The 20097-nt window shown below is 34.9% G+C and overlaps 1 protein-coding gene across 2 annotated transcripts in view; it reads left to right on the forward strand.

Moving 5' to 3' along the window:
* The first annotated feature begins 1104 nt into the window (after positions 1-1104).
* Positions 1105-20097, forward strand: part of LOC147896200 (homeobox protein rough sheath 1-like) — a 50899-nt gene continuing 31906 nt past the window's right edge. The window contains exons 1-5 of one of the 2 annotated variants that reach the window (XM_087382393.1): positions 1105-1442; positions 1817-2076; positions 2153-2759; positions 2902-3021; positions 3161-3296. In XM_087382393.1, coding sequence (XP_087238519.1) covers positions 2193-2759; positions 2902-3021; positions 3161-3296 — 823 coding nt within the window. In that variant the 5' untranslated portion in view covers positions 1105-1442; positions 1817-2076; positions 2153-2192. The remainder of the gene's footprint in view (positions 1443-1816; positions 2077-2152; positions 2760-2901; positions 3022-3160; positions 3297-20097) is intronic. The other variant, XM_087382394.1, reaches the window with a different exon arrangement.

Here is a 20097-nt window from a genome sequence, read left to right on the forward strand (position 1 = left end):
CTATCCCACTAGCATTATGCGTGGTCTAAGATAGTGCTTACAAGCAGATCTTTTGTGTTGGTTATAATTGAAGAGTATTAAATGCAATTGGGCTTTTTGTATGTGTTGTCTATGTTGGCCATAAAGGGAATGCAATTTAATATAAAAACAACCATCTAAAGAAAGGTTATATGTGGAAGTAGTCTATCGAATGTGTGAAATTCAAAATGAGCCTTCTTTTCCAATGAATAGGTTTGTGTTGTCGTAAATTTTCATAAACACATTATACATACCTACGTAAAGGCGTCTCCATTTCTCCTTCTTCAAGAATTTCTAGGGGTCGGTCATTGACAATGAAACACCCCAATGACAATGAGATCCATATGAGATTTAAGCGCTGCTGCGTTTCTCCTTTTTCAAGAATTCGCAGGTGTCGGTAATTGACAAAGGAACACCCCAATGAAAAAAAATGAGATCTACTAGGGCTCGAAAAGATTCGTGGATAGAAGAAGGGTGGCAAGGCGATAAAAAAACGGAGGGGGAAAGGGGACAATCCGTAAGCTTGGATTTTGATAAGGAAAATTGGAGAGAATTTTAAAAAGGGGAAAAAAAGGGAGGGTGGGGCCCGCCCTAGTGGCTACGATCCCGAGGCCACAGCTCCGGAACTGGAATGGAGACCTGGCGGGCCGCCCGCGCCACTCATTTCCCCAATAAAAACCCAACCCCCTCAATTATATTATTATATTCCAAAATCAAAAATAAAGATCCCTTCTTTTCGGGCAGAGGGTCACCCTAAGTACCTTAACCCAACCTTCTCCTTAACCCAACGGCTGCCAGCCGCTTTTGCTGTGCCGCAGTCAAACGGCCAGCTGGGCTGCATCAACAACCACGAGGAACGCTGTAAAAGCTATATCATGGTAATGTATTTCACGGACAAGGACACAAATTGGGAAGAAAAGAAAAACAAAGTATATACGTGAATTATTTGCGGGCTAAATAAATTTTGTTGTTGTCATGTGTGATGGTATGTGCCCCTAGCACTTTACCTACGGCTTTCTACTGTTCTTCCATCCTCACCCTTTTGGATATGTGAAAAGTATAGCCTATTTTGTGTGTGTGTTTTTGTGGAACTGCTGTGTGTATAGCAGATGCTTGAGCTCTCTAACAAGCTTTCCGTCTTCCATTTCCTTTCATTGTTAGCTCTCTCCTTCGTTCCTTCATCGTCGCCCCCTCCCTTACCATCTTCTCCGTTCCACACTTCCCGTTCCCTCCTCCCTTATCCCTCATCCTTCCCTTCCATCTCCACATCGCAATCTCTATTGCTAGCTGCTCATTATATATATATATCATGGAACGACCTGCTAGGGCTTCTCATCACCTTCCGCTCTCACGATGCTCCTCTTGACCCACCCGCTTCCGCACCTGGCGGCCCGCCTGCTTCGTCCCTCCCCGCAGCTTTCCATGTAAGTCTCCTCTGCTGTTCACCTTGCATGTATAGATTCCTGCAGCTGCTACTTCTTGTGTCTCGCTCGCTTCGCTCCCCTCTGCCTCGTTGCAGCACCTCATTAGTCTTGATGCTTGGTGAGATCAACGGCTGGTAGGAGGTCGAATTGTTGAATACTCGGACAACTTTGTATCGTTTGGTTTTCCGCGATGCAAGCCAGAGCTTGTCTACGGAAGATTCCTTTCGTAAAGAAAGATCGAGCGCTCGATTCCTTTCCTAGATAAATTATCTTAGTCGGTAGTTTTGAAATGCAATAATTTCTGTCACGATGAGGACGACCCTAGCTGCGTTTGTTTCCTGACTCTTCCTGTCCGATCGCGCGTCATTTTGCAGGTCGCACTGGTTACACATAATTGAGCGGTGCACCTTTTTATAGAGCGCCCATTGCCCGACCACCATTGAACTCACGTCTTCTTCCCACTGCAATTTCGACGGCTCCTCCCATTCGACGTAGAGTTTCACGTCAAGAAAGTTCTACAAGTGGCGACTCGAATCAATCCCAAGCTTCTGCAGTGATCGTTCCGAGCCCTTGTTCCAGCTTGAGTGGTACGACTAGATGAACAACTGGCAACGTTCGCGACAGCTTCAGAGGGGTAATTCAGTAGAGTTTATGACGTTACGTTGTCATCTTGTGTTCACAGAACTACAGATTTACATAAAAGAATACAGTTCTTCGCAGGTAGCGGGATTTGAGCGATATATTTGCCTGATGGACTTCCACAGCCACCTGGCATCTATGCAGCCCTCGATTTGCAATGTTTCAAATTGTGGCGAGGTTCCGGTAGGTTCTATGATGGCCCTTATGACGGAGCACGATCAGGAGCACGGGGATCAACTCATGGCCACTGCTGTTCACGCACCTTTCATGTATTGCAACACCCCAACAGAACCGTATCTTCAAGCCGCACTCTTCCAGGCTGCGCAAGCTCTTCACTCTCAGCAGGTTGATCCACACATGTCCGACAGTCATTTCTCGATGGAGCAGCTCGACGCTCATAATGTTGTGCTCGCAGAAGGTTCCGTAAACCATTTAAAGTCTGAGCACGGTGCAAAAATTGGAGGTCATTTCAGCAATAGGAGGGAATTCTATGCACACCCTTCGCTCCTCGTAAGTCCAGCTGGTTCTATAACGCACGACCAGAAGGTTCCTTCCACATCGATAGACATGGAGAGTACATGTGTGAAGACGGCTTCCGATGCAGATTCTATTAGGGCTAAGATAATCGCACATCCTAACTACCCGCGACTGGTAGTTGCGTACATGAACTGCCACAAGGTTTGTTCATACATCTCTTGTAACTCGTGTGCGTGCCTTTTATGTAGCACAAGATGTAGTGGAACGTGTATTACGCTAAAGGAGTGGTTCGAAGAAATTGCCAACTTGTTTCCTTAAAGTATGGGTTCTGCCGTTAATGTAGGTTGGTGCTCCGCCGGACATTGTCACACGGTTGGATGCGGTTAGTAAGGATTATCAGAGCTTTCAGCCACGGGAATCACCAAATGCCATTGAGGCAGATCCAGAACTGGATCAATTCATGGTAAGGTTATGGTTTCCGTGAAATGTGGATCGACATAATGTTCTCGAATTTGTACATAGACTCTTAGTTGTGGATTGCATCGTATTACGTACGCATTGCATGCAATGCAGTTAAGTAAGATTTTGTGATTGTGTCGCAGGATACGTACTGTGATATGTTGCAGAAGTACCATGAGGAACTTACAAGGCCCTTCAAGGAAGCCATGGCCTTCTTCAGAAAAATTGAGCTGCAGTTGAATAGCCTTAGCAAGGGCAGTTTGAGATTCTCTCAATCAGGTATTTCTCTCTCTCTCTCTCTCTCTCTTTCTCTCTCTCACACACACACCACACACACACACACACACACACACACACACACACACACACAAAAGGGGGGGGGGTCTTGAGGTATGAGAATCCAGTCTGTGACTTTTCCAGTAAGAAATGGTCTCGACATTGCCCTCTTGCAGGTATATGTTTCAACTATCCGAGTCCATACCAACTCCCATACTCAGGACTTAGGAAGTTTTAGATGCCTTTCAATTAGTCCTTGTTCCTGGTTTCTCTAAAACAAGGCTCTTTTGCAGTTTCTCTAAAGAAGATTCCTTTTGGACCTTTGAATGCCGTTCAAACCCAGGTTATACGACATGAATTCACGAAACTCACATACAATTCAAACGTCTAGGAAACCTTGTACGCCCATACAAGCTAAATAGATATAAAAAGGTATCCTTGTTAGTATGTTATATAAAAAGTTGGATCGGTCTTAAACTTGGAACGCAGGGAGCATCTACTACATGATGTGGTCTTTGGTAGATGCAATGTGTAAACCGTACTTACATACTAGTTATGCTAAATGGATTATAGGAAAACATAACGCTTGTGTTTTATACACAAGCCAATGAATGAGTCCCTTGACAAATGGATAACATCCTTAATATCTCATAAAAGTCCTTGATTTAAAAATCAATAGCCTTTCATACTTTCATTTGTGTTAGTATTTTCCAGCATGCGAAGTATACCTAATCCATGGAATGCTAGTAAAACATGAACGTGTGACTTTATAATGTCTATGAATAGTTTATATTTTAACATCTAATATTCCTCCATGAAAAAAGGGTTGATCCACCCATGATAACAATAAGCATTGTAACATTTATATTACATCATGTATTAAATCCAAAAATGAATATATGTTATTCAACCCTATTGTTAGATATGCCTGTTTTGGATACTCATTTTAAGTGTGTTTTAAAAAGCTTTTGATGCTGAATTTCCTTTGAAACGATAAAAATATAAAACTCTTTTTTTAATCTTGCTCATCTAGTCTAATGTTATGGCTTTCTTTAAAAAACAATGTATTAAATGAGTTGAATCCCAATATGTACTCATCTTCTTTCTAATGATACTCTTCTATGGGCAGTCTACCTAAAGAGCATAAAGGATAATGCAAGCATTCAATAAAACGTCTTCCTATTGCAAGTTCATAGTGATGAAAAATTCAAGCTTGCTTAATGATTAGAATCTTCTCATAACACATTTCAAGAATTACGCTTAATATAAAATAGAACAAAATATTAACTCTTACTATTTGTTGACTTTTTTATGATATCCATCTAGCTTAGTTCTCTTCTTGTGGTGCGCTTCATGTAAAGGTTGAAAATGAGAACCATTAGATGCTCAACTAGGCATTAATGAGACACAATATGCTCCCAAATTAATGAGAATCGCATTAGTACATAGGCTTATATAGTTGAGACCTGAGTCTAATAGGATTGAGCTATATATAGCTCTAACAACATTACAATAGTGTGTAGATATGTATGAAGCTTCTTCCATGTTAAGAAGATAAATTAAGTACGATCCTTAATTTCATTTCGTGAGAAAAAATCAATATCAAGGGATAGTCTTTGAATAGACATAGTTATAAAAGATGATGAGCTTTTGAGTACTTTGAGTGATTCTTCATTCGTTTTGGCTCCATTATTGGTTCTTCATATTCTTACTATATAGTATCTCCACAAAAAATCTAAATTTGTATCATTGGATGTTTTGTAGTCTTACAAAGGTGTAACTTGCTATACCACAAGGGTTAAGGGAAAGTTTTTATTTTGATCGATGCATTAAGCCTTGTCATTGTTTTGCTTAAAGTTTCCATTCGATTCATAAAAAAGTTCTATGAATTAACATAAATTTTCAAGATGGACCACTTTAAAATTGTTTGAGAATTTTAGTCAGCCACATTAATATATTTTGAGACAAGAGACATCTCATTGTATCAATGTACTTTATCCACTCACATTTATGGCTATCATTATGCATTCAAAGACATGGATACCATAATTAAGTCATCCTCACTATTTCACCTTTCTATCCTCATGATGTTTAGGCTTTTTCTTAAGTAATTTTAAGAATATGATTATCCTCACTCTAAACAATAGCTCTTTCAATTGTTTAAAATTATTTCAAAAGCTTCACAAACATTGACCATTCCTCTACGGGGACATTTTATTCAAGGTGGTGAGGTTGGTTACTTGGAATGTAGCTAATCATGGTCCTATATCAATCTAAAGAGGCTAACTTAATGTAATATGGTCTACTTTTGGTTTTAGTATTGAGTGCTAATAAATATTGAAAGCCTTGCAATAGGCATCCAAAACCATGCAAGTAAGATAAAGAACACTATTACAAGATATGTGTCATTATGAATTAAAGTTTAAGTGAATAATCTATTGATAAAAGATTTGCATTTGGTAATATCATGTATCCTTCTGCAAGCTTTTTCTTGTAAAATTAATATAGAACTTAGAATTAAGAAAATATATCTATCCCCTTAGGAAAATTGAGTAGTTTTGTCTCATACTTGTATTAGTTTTAATTTTAATTTAATATCATTATTTGTGTGCTTGGTACAAATTTAAAGAATTTAGAAAAAGAAAAAATTCTCTAGAAGGAACGTTGTATAAGGTCATTTATTTAAAAGTATGTGGATGTCCTGTTTAAATGGGGATGCATTCTTGGTGGAGTTGTCCTATAGGCATGTATGGGATATTAGTTAATAGAGCAAAGTTATTTTCAATGGATGTCTTACCTACCATATACATAGATTAAAGGATTTTAAAACATGTATCCAATGTTATTGATGTATAGAATATTCATAGGGAGCTTTGAATTCAATATTCAAACATGTATATTTAAATGGATAACCTACATGCCATTTGCATACATGAGAGGATTTTAAAAGATGTATCTAACATTATGATTTATAAATATATATATGTATATATATATATAGGGATCTATGAATTTAATATTCAAATATATAACAAAAAACATGCGCATGCATGCACACAGAGAGAGAGAGAGAGAGATTTAGAAATATATAGAATTAGATATGTAGATATAGATAGTTAGATAGTTGGATATATAGATATAGATAGATAAATATATATAGATATAGATAGAGATATAGATAGATATGAATGTATGCATGTATGTATGTATATGTATATGAATATGTGTGTTTGTCTATGTGTATGAAGGTGTGTGAACCACCATGTAAAAGAATTGTAACTTTAAATATACCAGTGGTTTGAGTTGTAGAAGCATTTCTCTAGATTCTACATTCCTTCACACTCCTCTACATGCCAAGTACGCTTGGTATGTGGTCTTCGAATTATGTTAGTATACATTTAGCCCACTTTAATTACATGACTCATTTCTATTTCTTTATACAATTGAATCATATTGCACTCTCAAATCACTCTATTCCCATACCAAGGGATTTATAATTCACACAAATATTTATAATTATTCACTTCTCATACATCCAAAATTTGTACCACTAATTTTTTCAATTATGAGCATATATTAAATGTTACATGAGATAAAGTAGTTAGCATCAATTGATTGACAAGTCACAATGACAAGTCCAATGAAAGCTTCTTCGTCACACTTCTCAAACTTTCACATGCATTTGGATGGTGGATCCCACTAAACATCTCTCTCCATAAAGTAGTCTTATTCGAACAAGATTTTGGTATTCTATAACCTTGGCAAGAACTTGGTTTTGACTCTAACCACTATAAAGAGATGAATAACAAATGCATGTGTTCAGACAATGTATGACACAATTATTAATATGATACTAAGTTTCCTTTTGTATGTTTATATGAACAAAATAAAATAAAGCTACTCCTTGAACTTCTCATATTCTCTACACATTAACAAATAAAGAGAAACATTTTGTCTTTAATTTGTCCCATCTTGAAATACATCGATCAAATTTAGGTAGATATACAAATGTACAATGAGTTTCATTTTGCATAATATATTAATTAATTTTTTTATTTGAAGATACTCTTTCACTCTTGTATCTACATGCAGATTTCAACTAAGCATTAGTAGCTAGATAAAAATAGTAGCTTTGGAAGGAAGAACCTATTGTTAATTGCAGATGCTCCTTTAACATAGGTAGCTTCAATAGTACAATGTCTAGATTCATTTCATGAATCCATATCACTCATTAGTGCCCCATTGAATAATATTGCATTTTAAAATCATGAGTTTCCTTGGAGCTTCTTTGTGCTTAAACTTAGTCCTCATCTTTATTGTATTAGCTACAAATAGGAGGAAAAAAAAGAGAGGACACATGGCAGCTTAAAGAAAAAGATCTTGCCACATGTCACAAAGAAGGAGCTCCTAGATGGAGGCTTTGAGAGTTAGAAGGAGATGGAAAGACAAGAGGCATGCTTTGAGTAGGGAGGTGGAAACACGAGGCAATTTTAGGAGGTGGAAACACAAGAGGTAATTTTGGGAGAAAGGAGGATATGGAAAGTCAGGGGAATGAAGGTAGGAGGTGGAAGGTCTTAGAGGCTTGGGTTATAAGACTTAGTCACAATTTAAAAATCCAAACTAAGTCTTTCACGATCGACATCATGCATCATGATGAAATGAGATCTTGAAGAGGATGTTGATCAATGCATGTGCTAAACGGAGTTTTGAGTGTTTAAAATATGCATTTGTTTTGGCCTTGGACATTTTTGAATCAACTTTTAGTTGATTGATTTTCTTGATTCTAGCAAAGCAGACGAAGGAGACCTCTGTTGGATCTAGACAAAGGAAGTGAATTGGATTCGTATATCTAGCTTTGTCGATGAGATGAGCTAGCATGAGATCATTCAGGATATAGGGGAGAATGAGGCCTACCTTGCAGCATTTAATTTATAAATCATAATTTTCAGATTACTTAAAACTTTTTCACTAAACTAATAGTATAATCTCTAGAAGAATAGAGATGCATCTACTGAAGGAGCTGATCATATGCGTGCATTTTCACAAAGTGTTGGATGCGCTCCACTTGATGTTGAGATGATGGTCCTCTTCCAATGCAAAAATTGGATCTCTTGCAACCTCTTGCATTATTCTTAATCCATAGCAAGTTATGAGATCATTCACATAAGAAACTAATCGAACGATGGAAGCATGACTCCTTGATGATGCCCATGTAAAGCACAAGGACATGTGAGAGGAAAGAGCATCTAGGTTTCCCTCGGGGGGTCCATCTTATATAAGCCGGCTATATAATGTGCATTCGAAAGGTATTTAAAAAACCCCTCTGTAACTATCACCCCTACTGTGAATTTTTGGATCAATAATTATATCCCTTCAATAAATTTAAAATTTGAGAAGCTTATATTTTTTACCCTAGTTGAAACAAACGCTACTTATGAGAAATTGTATTGTATAATTGAATAAAACCCTTTAATTTGTATGTCATGGAGATGAATGTGTTACACTCATACTAGTATCGAATAGAACATATTCTCAACTTTTGATCTTTTCAATTCTCAAAATCTCATGTATTTACTCCACCTTATCTAATTTTTTTTCCCTTGCATGCTCCCAAACTGTCACTAGCTACTAGAGATTTGCATGAAGTAACTTGAATTGAACCATGAATAAAATGGTACAAACTTATAAGAAGATGGCCCAAACTTTAACCTTATGTTGATCTAATGGGAGTTTTTATATTAAATATGATGCATGTAGTAGCATTATGTTCATTCGATATGTAGATAATCACAATTAACACATAGGAAAATATAAATTCTTGCTAGTTTGCCAGATAAAGAACTCATTTTCATTATAGGAATTGTAGAACCTACTTTATTCTCCTTATAGGAACTCACATTTCCTAGATAGCAATATACATGGGCTATATAGGAAATGCAATTCCCTACACAACAATCTTGAAATCTACTCCATTCTCCATATAGAAACTTACATTTCCTAGATAGCAATATACGTGGGCTATATAGGAAACACAATTTGCTACATAGCAAACTTGAAATCCACTTCATTTTTCATATTGGGACACATATTTCCTAGACGGGACTATATAGGTTATCAAATTCCCTATATAAGAAAGGAAAAATGGGCTTCATTCTCTATATAAGGACTCCCATTTCCTAGATAGCTATATAGGAAATACAATTCTCTATAGAAAGAGAATCAAATGAGTAATTCTATCTAGTAAAAATCCATGAATTTCCTAGTTTGGTAAGAGTTTACTATATAGAGATTGGTCAAAAGTTTCTTGTGTATCTACTTATCGTGACTACGAGGGCTAGTTAACACATTAAAACTTTGAGCTACCCATTAACAAATTGTGAATGCTCTTACACATCATCCTAGATGAGACAATATTTAAAAAATAACTTTTAATTTGAATTTGAGAATAAATACACCCTACCTATTAATTTAAAAACAGTGTATAAAATCACCCCTGCTATAAATATATTTCTGTAAGTCTTGAGAATTAAAATACCCCTCATTTTGAACTCTCATAGTATGCTTACATTTCCCATATGGATCCCCCAAGAGGTTGCCATGATACTATTTTATGGATTACATTTTTTTTAAAGTAACAGGGAGTGGTTGTCTTGAGAGAACAAGAAGATGCAAGGTGGAAAATGTTCCAAGGAAGCGAGAGAGGGGACACTTGTAGATTCTTGAGTAGAAAGGGAAACAAGAAACACAAGAAAATGATTTGGTATCCATGGACAGTGAAATAATGCTAGATTGAGTAGAAAATATGGTGAGGAGAATGGAGATTCTTATTCATTCATCAAGGCAATGAGGATCATGATACAAGAAATTGATTTGGTATCCATGGAATGTGTCTTGATTATCCATTTTGAAAAATCCAAGTCAAGGTATTTCTTGCTTTGAGTACGTTCCTTTTTACAATTCTCTTATTCTCAATGGAAGAATTTTCTCTTTTCTCAAAGATCAAACATAATGCAATGAATTATTCAATTCAAATTCCTTGAATCCCTATAACACAGTTGGCTGTTCAAAAATCACATAGGATGTGTGGCTAACCTACATTGGAAAAACCATGCATAGGACATTAACGGTACAACTACATGTATTGCAAGTTAACCCTTTCAATCAATACCACTATTCAAAGACTGAAGAATAGGTCCCTTATTGACTATATAATAGCATGGTTGGGTGGTGAATCAACCATGCTCTTAGTAGCGTCGTCTCTGCAGTCGTAATACTTGTTCTTGAAGATTGCAAACTTGCATATGCTTCATAATCCATCCAAGTTCTTCCTATACAAATACTTATGCTAACTTGTATATGCTTTCAACAATAATGTCATGGGATATTATTTATCCAATAATCAAAACTACTATTCAACATAGAATATTCTTGAGTGTTGTTGACTAGACAATCCAACATTCCAAAGATACCAAAGATAATAGTTAGGGATCTAAAATCAAGATTCAAATATATTGGTATCTTGATGCAATAGTCTATGATAATAATAAGAGTTTTAAAAACCTAGTGTTTGGTAAAATTCTTCCTTGTCAAAAGACCTAAAACAAGTGTAAAATTTTCACTAAGAAGGCATGAAGATAATTCAACAATATACAGAAGGAAATTCGATGGAGAAAACATGCATCTAGTTTTAAATCCATTAATCAAGAACTTGATTCCAATGTCGGATAGGAGAAGCAATAATTTCATTTTTCAGTTGCTTTCATGAGGAGCAGTCCGTGTTCGGTATAGCCAAAACCATTGGGCAAGCCATATCTTTTGCATCTCGCATCAAAATGCCCTCATGTTGGATCTTAAAATTCTTGGAACATGTTTGGCCTATAAGTCGATGTGCTATGATGGAGGTAGTCCATGTCTAGTATAGCCAAAATTGAAAAGTGAACCATGTCTTTTGCATCTTGCTATCACCTCATGTTGGGTCTTAAATTCTTGGAACATGTCTGGTCTAGAAGGCTCTGTGGACATAATTGGACAAAAGAATCATATGGAAAAGTCGATGTACTATACGGGATGTAGTCCTTGCAAGCCATATCTTTTGCATCTCACATCGAAATACCCTCATGTTGGATTTTAAAATTCTTGGAACATGTTTGGCCTATAAGTCGATGTGCTATGATGGAGGTAGTCCATGTCTAGTATAGCCAAAATTGAAAAGTGAACCATATCTTTTGCATCTTGCTATAACCTCATGTTGGGTCTTAAATTCTTGGAACATGCTTGGTCTAGAAGGCTTTGTGGACATAATTGGACAAAAGAATCATATGCAAAAGTCGATGTACTATAAGGGATGTAGTCCTTGTCAAGTATAGCCAAAATCAGAGAGCAAGCCATATTTTTTTCATGTCGCGATGGAATGCCCTCATTTTGGGTCTCACAGTTCTTGAAATAGTATGTTTTACAAGGACACGAATTTTTTTTGGCAAAAAGCATGATATACAAAATTGAATGTACTATAAGGGAGGTAGTCCCTATCTAGTATAGCCAAAATTAGAGATTGAGCCATATCTTTTTTATCTCATGATGGAGTACCCTCATGTTGGGTTTTAAAACTCTTGGAATAGGCCTAGTTTGCAAGGTAGCGTGGGTAGATTTGGTAAATACATCACATACAAGAGTCGATGTCCTACGAGGGAGGACGTCATAGCCCTGATACCAGGTTGGAAGAAGAGGTAGAGAGGAGTTCAACATAAGATTGCTCCTAGAATTAATGAGTATTCATGCATTGTAGACATATACATAATTGAGGACTAGGTTGAGTTAGGAAAAGCTATATATAGCTCTAACATATGTCCGCTGTGTGTTGTTTGTCCATTGAGAGGAGAGGAGATGAGAGTTTGGGTGTCTAGGTTTTTTTTTATCATTGGTCTTCTCATGAAGAATCTTAAACCAAACATGCTTCTTCATAATCTTTGAGGTATTTAAATTTATGCATATAATTCCACCACTAGTCCTACAAAACCATTTGTTATTTCTCGTGATATTGGTGCTTCCCTTAGGAGTGCATTTGAATGTTTCTTGAGCCAACTATAGGACCACATCTCTCTAAAGCCTCATAGAGGCTTATGATAGCTCTCATGGAGCCAAATATTATTTGAGTCCTTCATATAGGTGCGGGATAGGTGTGCATGAAGTGGTGCATGTTCCTTAAGTGATCTTGTACGGCCTAATCAATGGGCTATATTGACAATGTTCTTATGAGAACTCTGTGTACCCAAAGTAAAACTTAGTAATGGAGTGATTGCCTTTGATAAATTTATCGAATTATGGACTCAAGCCATTGTTGGTGTTTCTTCCTTGGAACTCCTATGTCTTGACATTATTTCTTCCTAGAGGCACTCCTTGCCATGGAAGATGCCTTGGCATCTATGTACTCCTAAATAGTGTACTTGTATGAGCTTGCTAAGGTACCATCACCTTTGCTCATAGGTTTTACTTGGATAGGCATGGTTATCTTGCCATCATGTTAAAAGTAATGATGATTTTTGGATATTTTCATCTCTTTCAAACTCTTTTTCAAGATGTTGAACTTGTTGTGATAGATAGAGATTGTGACCTAGATGAACAAAGGGGCTCAATGGCATTATCCTTTTGTCAACATTATAAGCTCTACATTGAGGACAAATATAAGTCAATTTTACATAGATTTCTCAAGATATTATGTGGGAGATTTCTTCTATGAGGTTACAGTTGAGATTCAAAATTTTCTAGATTGAGATTGTTTTGGTCATAGTTTGTATTGGCACAAGATTCTATGTTGAATGGTTCTTTTTAAATATACTTCAAAAGAAATCACTTGTGAAATTTTGATTTAGTGTTAATTTGGATTTTTTATCCTTAATTTTTAGAATTGTGTGGAAATTTGGTTGCTTACAAAGATAAATCGAGGTTGTCAACTTGTGGAATAGACATTTAAAAAGGTAGAGTTTTCATGATGATAGCATCAGCTTCAAATTTGCATGCAATGTCAGTTGAGTATAGCCATTAGCCCCTTATGTTGCTTTTAGAGTTATGGCATAAAAGTGATGGTCTTGTGAAATCTAAATGATTTTACATAAAGATTAGAACATGGCCATCATGAGTACTCAGAGGCTTAAATTTATGGCAAATAAGCTATAGCCAAATTTGACGAAGCTTGGTTTGGCAAATAAGCTATAGCCAAATTTGATAAAGCTACACTTAAGAGGAAATTCATGATCAGATACACTCTAATGTACAAGTTATGCTTAGAGTGTATTTGTTATAGTTATCTAGCAAATATTATTTTGTCTATTTCATAAAGAGAAGTTGCATAAAGTGCCTAATAAATTCAAAGAGTACAAAGTAAAGTATTTCAATTAGAAGAAGCTTCCATTCACGATTGTTTACAGAGAATGGTAAATCAAAAGGTAATTCACATATGTAGACATAGATAGTAGCAAAAGGTAAAATATGAAGTGCAAACTCATGCTTGATATACAAAATTTGTTGAGTTAGTGTTTAGAAGCAATAGATACTAGGAAGTACTATTGAAAAGCTACCAATAGAAGTACATAATATCACATTTTTTTTTGATACAAGCCCAAATTGGGCATCTCATGATTTTTGGATGCATAGTCCATGGATATATTCATGGTGATGGGATGAGAAAGGTAGATGTGGATTCAAAATGTATCAATGGTCGATGTATACAATACATATAAGAAAACTAATGTATTAGATGATCCAACCACTATGAAAACAATTAAGGGAACTGTAGTGCTAGATTGATATTGAAATTGAAAAACATCAACTTCACAATAGATAGATAATTGCATCCAGTCTAAAATGCATAGAGCTAGATAATGAAAGCAACAAGAAAATGTAAAAGAACTTGGTGTTATAAAAAAAATCCAAGAGATATAGAGAAGGCATTGATTAAAATGCATTTATCAAGGAAAGGCTGTTGAGCTTTAAAGAACTTCTTATGCTTTTATGACAACAATAATGTAGAAAGAGGAGCCAATACAAATTTTGAAGACATTGGCTAGGAGCTAGAATAGAAAACAATCAAGAAAGAAGAAATAGATGCATTTTACAAAAGCAATTAACGACAATAATGAACAAGAAATAAAGAATATCTAGTAATAAAAGATATGAATTCAAACTTGTTATAAAAAGGTGTGCACAAATTATATAAGAATTATTGTGAGGAGTCTTATATGTCGTACCAAAAAAACTAGATGAGATTCTTTGCATCACTAGTAGCAATTTGTAAATAGAATATACGTAAGTTTAATGGGACACAATTAGCCACTTGGGTGGTATATATGTTTATAAGGTTTTACAAGTACGTAGACTGAAAGAAAGTATATGGACTAAAGGAATGACAAAAGATGATCTCAAAAGGGTAACAAATGTTTTACTGATTTGAGATATGAAATCCTATTTAGAGCATATAATCTACTATAAAGAGAGATTTATATCATACTATTGCATATTAGATGAGTCAACAAAGAATCTGATAAACATATTAAAAAATGTTGATATGTAATGTTGCTAGCAAGTTTTGAACCTAGTAAAAGATGAAGACAAGCTAAAGATTATGAAGTGTATTATAGTGAGCTTATCAACCGTTTGATATATCAATTGCTTGAATATGTTTTATGGTATTAGAACAAAAGAAGATTAAAAATATGCATATGTATTTTTCCTTGCTCAAGGAACACTTTCATGTTATCAAACAAATAGTTAACTATATCTCTAACTGCTATAGATGAAGTATAAAGCTACTTTAGCTAGATCTATGATAATAGTAGCACATGAGGGTACCTAGTTGAGAATACATTAACTTTGATGAGACAAGGTCAAAAGATTATTTTGATGATATAGAAATGAGAACAATGTCATGATTGCTAGTGAACTTAAGCATTAGTGAGCCATTTGTAAAGAATCTAGTGCATCGCCCAAGCACAAAGTATGTTAATGTCAAATTTTGTTTCATGAGAGCAAGAATTGCACCTAAGACATCTAACTACAATAAAGACAATGTTGGAGATGTCTTCATTAGATTACCTCCCCCCCTCGATACCTTTGGAACTCTTTAAGAGATTACTTAAAGAGCTTTTGAAAAATATATACAAGCTCTCATTTTGAAGTAGCAAATATATTATCTTTATTAACGAGATTATGATGATATAAAAAGTATGACGATTAGGAGGACCTACTAGATGGAGTGGACAAAATTGTAATATTTAATAAGATGTCTAGTGGAGGAAGTATAGGTTTGACCCTCACTTCGAGGGTCTTCTGAATTGAGAAGTGGTAGTGATGGAACTCGTTCTGATTGACCCATTGTGAAGAATCACATTCAAATGATTCATGATTTTGGACACGTCATGGAAATCCTCACACTCAATCAAAATCAAATAATGGAATATTTGCATCTCAAAGAAATTGAATCCATACGGATCATGGTATTGAATTATGAATATTCAATGGGAGTATTCCATCTTCATGAAATGGAAGTGGTAGGGTCAACTCAAATTGAACCTATTGGTGAGCCAATGTACAAGGTGATACCATTTCATGAAGATGGAATGCCAATTGCAAGGGAATATAGAAAAGATTAAATCAATACCTTTCATTGTAAATGTGAAAGGTAAATTCTCATGCCTAACTTGGTTCATTACTAGGAATGTGCACGTACATCAACATAACAAAGAAAGAAATATGGCAACAACTTATTTCTACCTTGATATCTAGAGCTCTATATTATTTGTCTTAACATCCTAATTATGTCTTATAGCCCTTCCCAAGTAGGGCTACAACTCCTGATGTCTTTTGAATGAGTTATGAATATACACCAGGTAAAGTAGTAAGAGGTTTCTTTGTTGTAACAAGGAAACATCTTTTAGTTCTCTCTATTATTTTGTATGCATTGGATCTATCCTTGCTTATCTCCTAGAAACTTTTCATCATATCTTCCAAGGTATGGAACAAGTGGGAGCTAGACTTTGAGGCAATTGGTTCTTGTAGCCTTGGGTTTGAAATTCTTTGGTGGATGAAGGACTTCAGAGTTCACTTGTTTTGCCTATTGGGAGGTGCCATTTGAGGTTTGAGGGGAGGTTTTTTAGACAAGTAGTCTATTGTCCAAAGCTTAGGATCAGCATAAGAATTTGCATCATCTTTTGAAGTCTTGAAAAATGGTTTGAATGGTTCAATGGTCTATCATGTCCTAGATTTGAAAGCCTTTCTCTCATATTGTAGGTCATCTGGAGCTTGATTTCATGAGTAGATAGATAATATATTTTGTAGATTAAAAAAAAAGCTTCATTGCCTACTCTATAGAGGGAGTGATGAGAGATTCAAGAACATTAAATTTAGAGATCTAACATGTAAAAATGCAAATGGAGATTAAAGACAATGTCATGAGAGGATTGAAAATTATGGAGAAGAAGTTGGAGAATATAATCTTCCATGTCCTTTTAGTCCAATTTAATAATATTTATATACATAATACAATAGAATAGAGTACTATATTGAGACTATATTGCTTCTAATTACTAGTATACCATATATGAGGTAGCATGCACTTTTGAAATAACTTTGTCCTTTGGACTTCTAGGTCTTAATTACATATAATGCTAGATTTTTATGTATCTTAACTAATAGGAGACCGAATTGGAAAACGGATTAAAGACATGAAAATTTTGGAACTTTTTGGATATTTGGATTTAGACTATGCCCTTGTTGCTATTTTATGTGATGGGATACCCATTCTTTCAAATTCCATGATCCAAAGTTTTGATATCAATGAGATACATTTGTACTCTATACATCGTTAAAGAAATACATGATGGGTTTGACATCGGTCTTGGAATAAAAATCCTCGGGGGGGTCACTCATCATATGTAACCCTATCACGTGAGTTCAACAGAAGGATTTTTTTTACTTCTAAAATTTACAGAAATAAATATACATAAGGGACTATTTAAAATAGTTTTGGAAAAAATTTACAGATTTGTATAGAAAAGGGGTACATTTTATTAATGAATTTTTTTATAGATAAGGGACTTTGAATATAGGCCTTGAACGCACGTGATATAGAGGGTTTATACATAGTGACCCCCCCGAGTAAAAATCATCTATGAACCAAATGGTGGTTGACCATCAAAACCTTTTGGGTAGTGTGCCATATGGTTGCTACTATGCTGATTGTATCATCTCATCTTAAACCCATAAGGATGATCCAACAAAGTAGATCAATTAGAAGATAATAAAGAGAGACATAAGAAATAGGCACACAAAGTGGCTTAAGATGTTATTGAATGGAACTTGTATCGTCTTAAACCCATAAGGATGGTTCGACAAAGTAGATCAATTAGAAGATGATAAAGAGAGACAGAAGAAATAGGCATGCAAAGTGGCTTAAGACGTTATTGAATGTCCCGAACTCTCCTTGAATCCATGAAAACCTTTAGCTTAAATGATGGTTCAAATTATTATACATGAGACAATTCCTTCCTAAACATTATAGGAGCACTATGCATAATCCTCTATATCACGGGTGTTCAAGGCCTATTTGGAAAACCCCTTATCTACAAATTCATCATGAATAATACATGCCCTTTTCATATTCAATCTTTGAATACCTCCTTTAAATGATATTCTTTTGTATGTGAAAAATGGATAAAAGAAACGTTTTAAAAAACTCTTTCTATTGAAACCATGTGCTATGCTAACATATTAATGAGTGACCCCCTTGAGAGCATATGTTTGCATATATAATATATGCTTAAAACTTATTTTATACTCATAGGTTAAACCTATTTTTGCAAATTTCTAGGTTCAACTAAGAATGTAGTTTTATTATTTCTTTTCATAGGGGGTGTCAAAATTTCATGGCATGGTTTGATCCCAACTTAGTAACAATACAAAAATATGTGCTACATATGCTTAAATATCAAATATTTTAAGCAATAAAACATTAATTCATTTATACTTTGTGACTTCAAAAGATATCTGATCTAACATGCTAATATCTTGGGCTTAAACCATGGTGATACTTTTAATAATTTCCTCTATTTGAAAGCTAAAAGAGGATTCTAATGAAGGTAAGATGAGTTGCATGCCTTCTACTCAATGTTGCCATATTTTGAAGCTTTCTTGTTTGATTGAGTTGCAAACTAGGAGGTGGGAATGCCTTGCCAAAATATGGCTCATACTTGACCTACATGGTTGTACACTACTTATAGGTTTAAATAAGAACTTAGGTTTATTAAAGCCTTTCATAATTCATTGGATGTCAACATTGCATGTCATTGTTGGAGCCCAAAGAATGTTTGATTTCTTATAATATTTAATCTTTAAGCACATGTAGCACACAAGATATACTTAAAACTAGGATTATTATAGCATTTCATTGGTTGTGAAAAATTAATATAGCATTGGTTGAAACCAAGATAGTAGGAATACAAAATTATGTCCTTAAAGCTTAAGTATTATAAATAACCAAAAACTAATCATAGTTGCACGAAGATGACATTTTGTCAACTTGATAGGATATCTTCAAAACGACACACGTTTTAAAACATTGCAATGTGTTTCTAGGATTGCTTTCAACTTTTGTGCAATTGTATATTGTAGTTCATTTTAAGTTATTGTTAGTTGACTATTCGATCATCTTTCATGCTCGGGGGGGTCACTCATTAGATGTAACCCTATCACGTGAGTTCAACAGAAGGATTTTTTTTATTTCTAAAATTTACAGAAATAAATATACATAAGGGACTATTTAAAATAGTTTTGGAAAAAATTTACAGATTTGTATAGAAAAGGGGTACATTTTATTAATGAAATTTTTTACAGATAAGGGACTTTAAATATAGGCCTTGAACGCACGTGATATAGAGGGTTTATACATAGTGACCTCCCTGAGCTTTCATGAGTGATAGATCATAGAATCCTGGATGTTGAAGCATGTTGCATGATTCATTACTCATTTAATGCTAAAAGGGATAATTGGTCAATTTGAAAACTATATTTATAGTTGTACTATTAAATAATTCTTCTTACATTTAAATGTACAATATTTTTGTTTTTTGTTCTGTCTTTTTACTAGGGTCCAAACTCTATTTTCCTTGATTTTCTATTTTTGATTACCTCATTTTTGTTTAGTAGGCAACTATGACATCAATTTAGTTGTAGTTTCTAAGATGACATTTCCTCCCTTTACTTTTATAATTTAATGTCATTTTCTTTAGAAGTTTCCAATAGATAATGCAAAATTATCATTTGCAATAATAGGCTAACACATGTTTTAAAGGTTAGGTTTGTGATTGTGTGCTCTTTAGTTTAATTTTGTTGTTCCTCATTTTATTTTTCTTGCACAACCTTCACGGAAAGGTGTCCGCATAAACACTATTTTAGATATATACACCACTAGTGATATAGTTAGAGTAGTGTAGATCCTTATAGTATTTGCTATTTCAAGATCACCATGCATTTGACATCACAACTATGATAACAATATAGTTATGTGCCAATTGATTGCCATGGCCGTAGAGGTTTGATTTCAATGTCAAAATTCCCTTGGCACCTCAATTGTCGTGTTTTAAAGGCATACCAAACTTAGTAATAATATTTGAGTAGTGAAAGTCCAAATGGAGGGGGGAAAATATTACACAATTGTTGATAAAGGCCTACGTACCAACATGCCAACTTAAAAGGGCCACACATTTTTTTATAACACATACTAGGTGTCCACAAATGACGAACCCAAGACCTCTCA

Source organism: Dipteris shenzhenensis, chromosome 12 (genome assembly GCF_047967505.1).
Source record: "Dipteris shenzhenensis isolate YYH24624 ecotype China chromosome 12, Dip_SZ_1.0, whole genome shotgun sequence".
Taxonomy (NCBI): Eukaryota; Viridiplantae; Streptophyta; class Polypodiopsida; order Gleicheniales; family Dipteridaceae; genus Dipteris; species Dipteris shenzhenensis.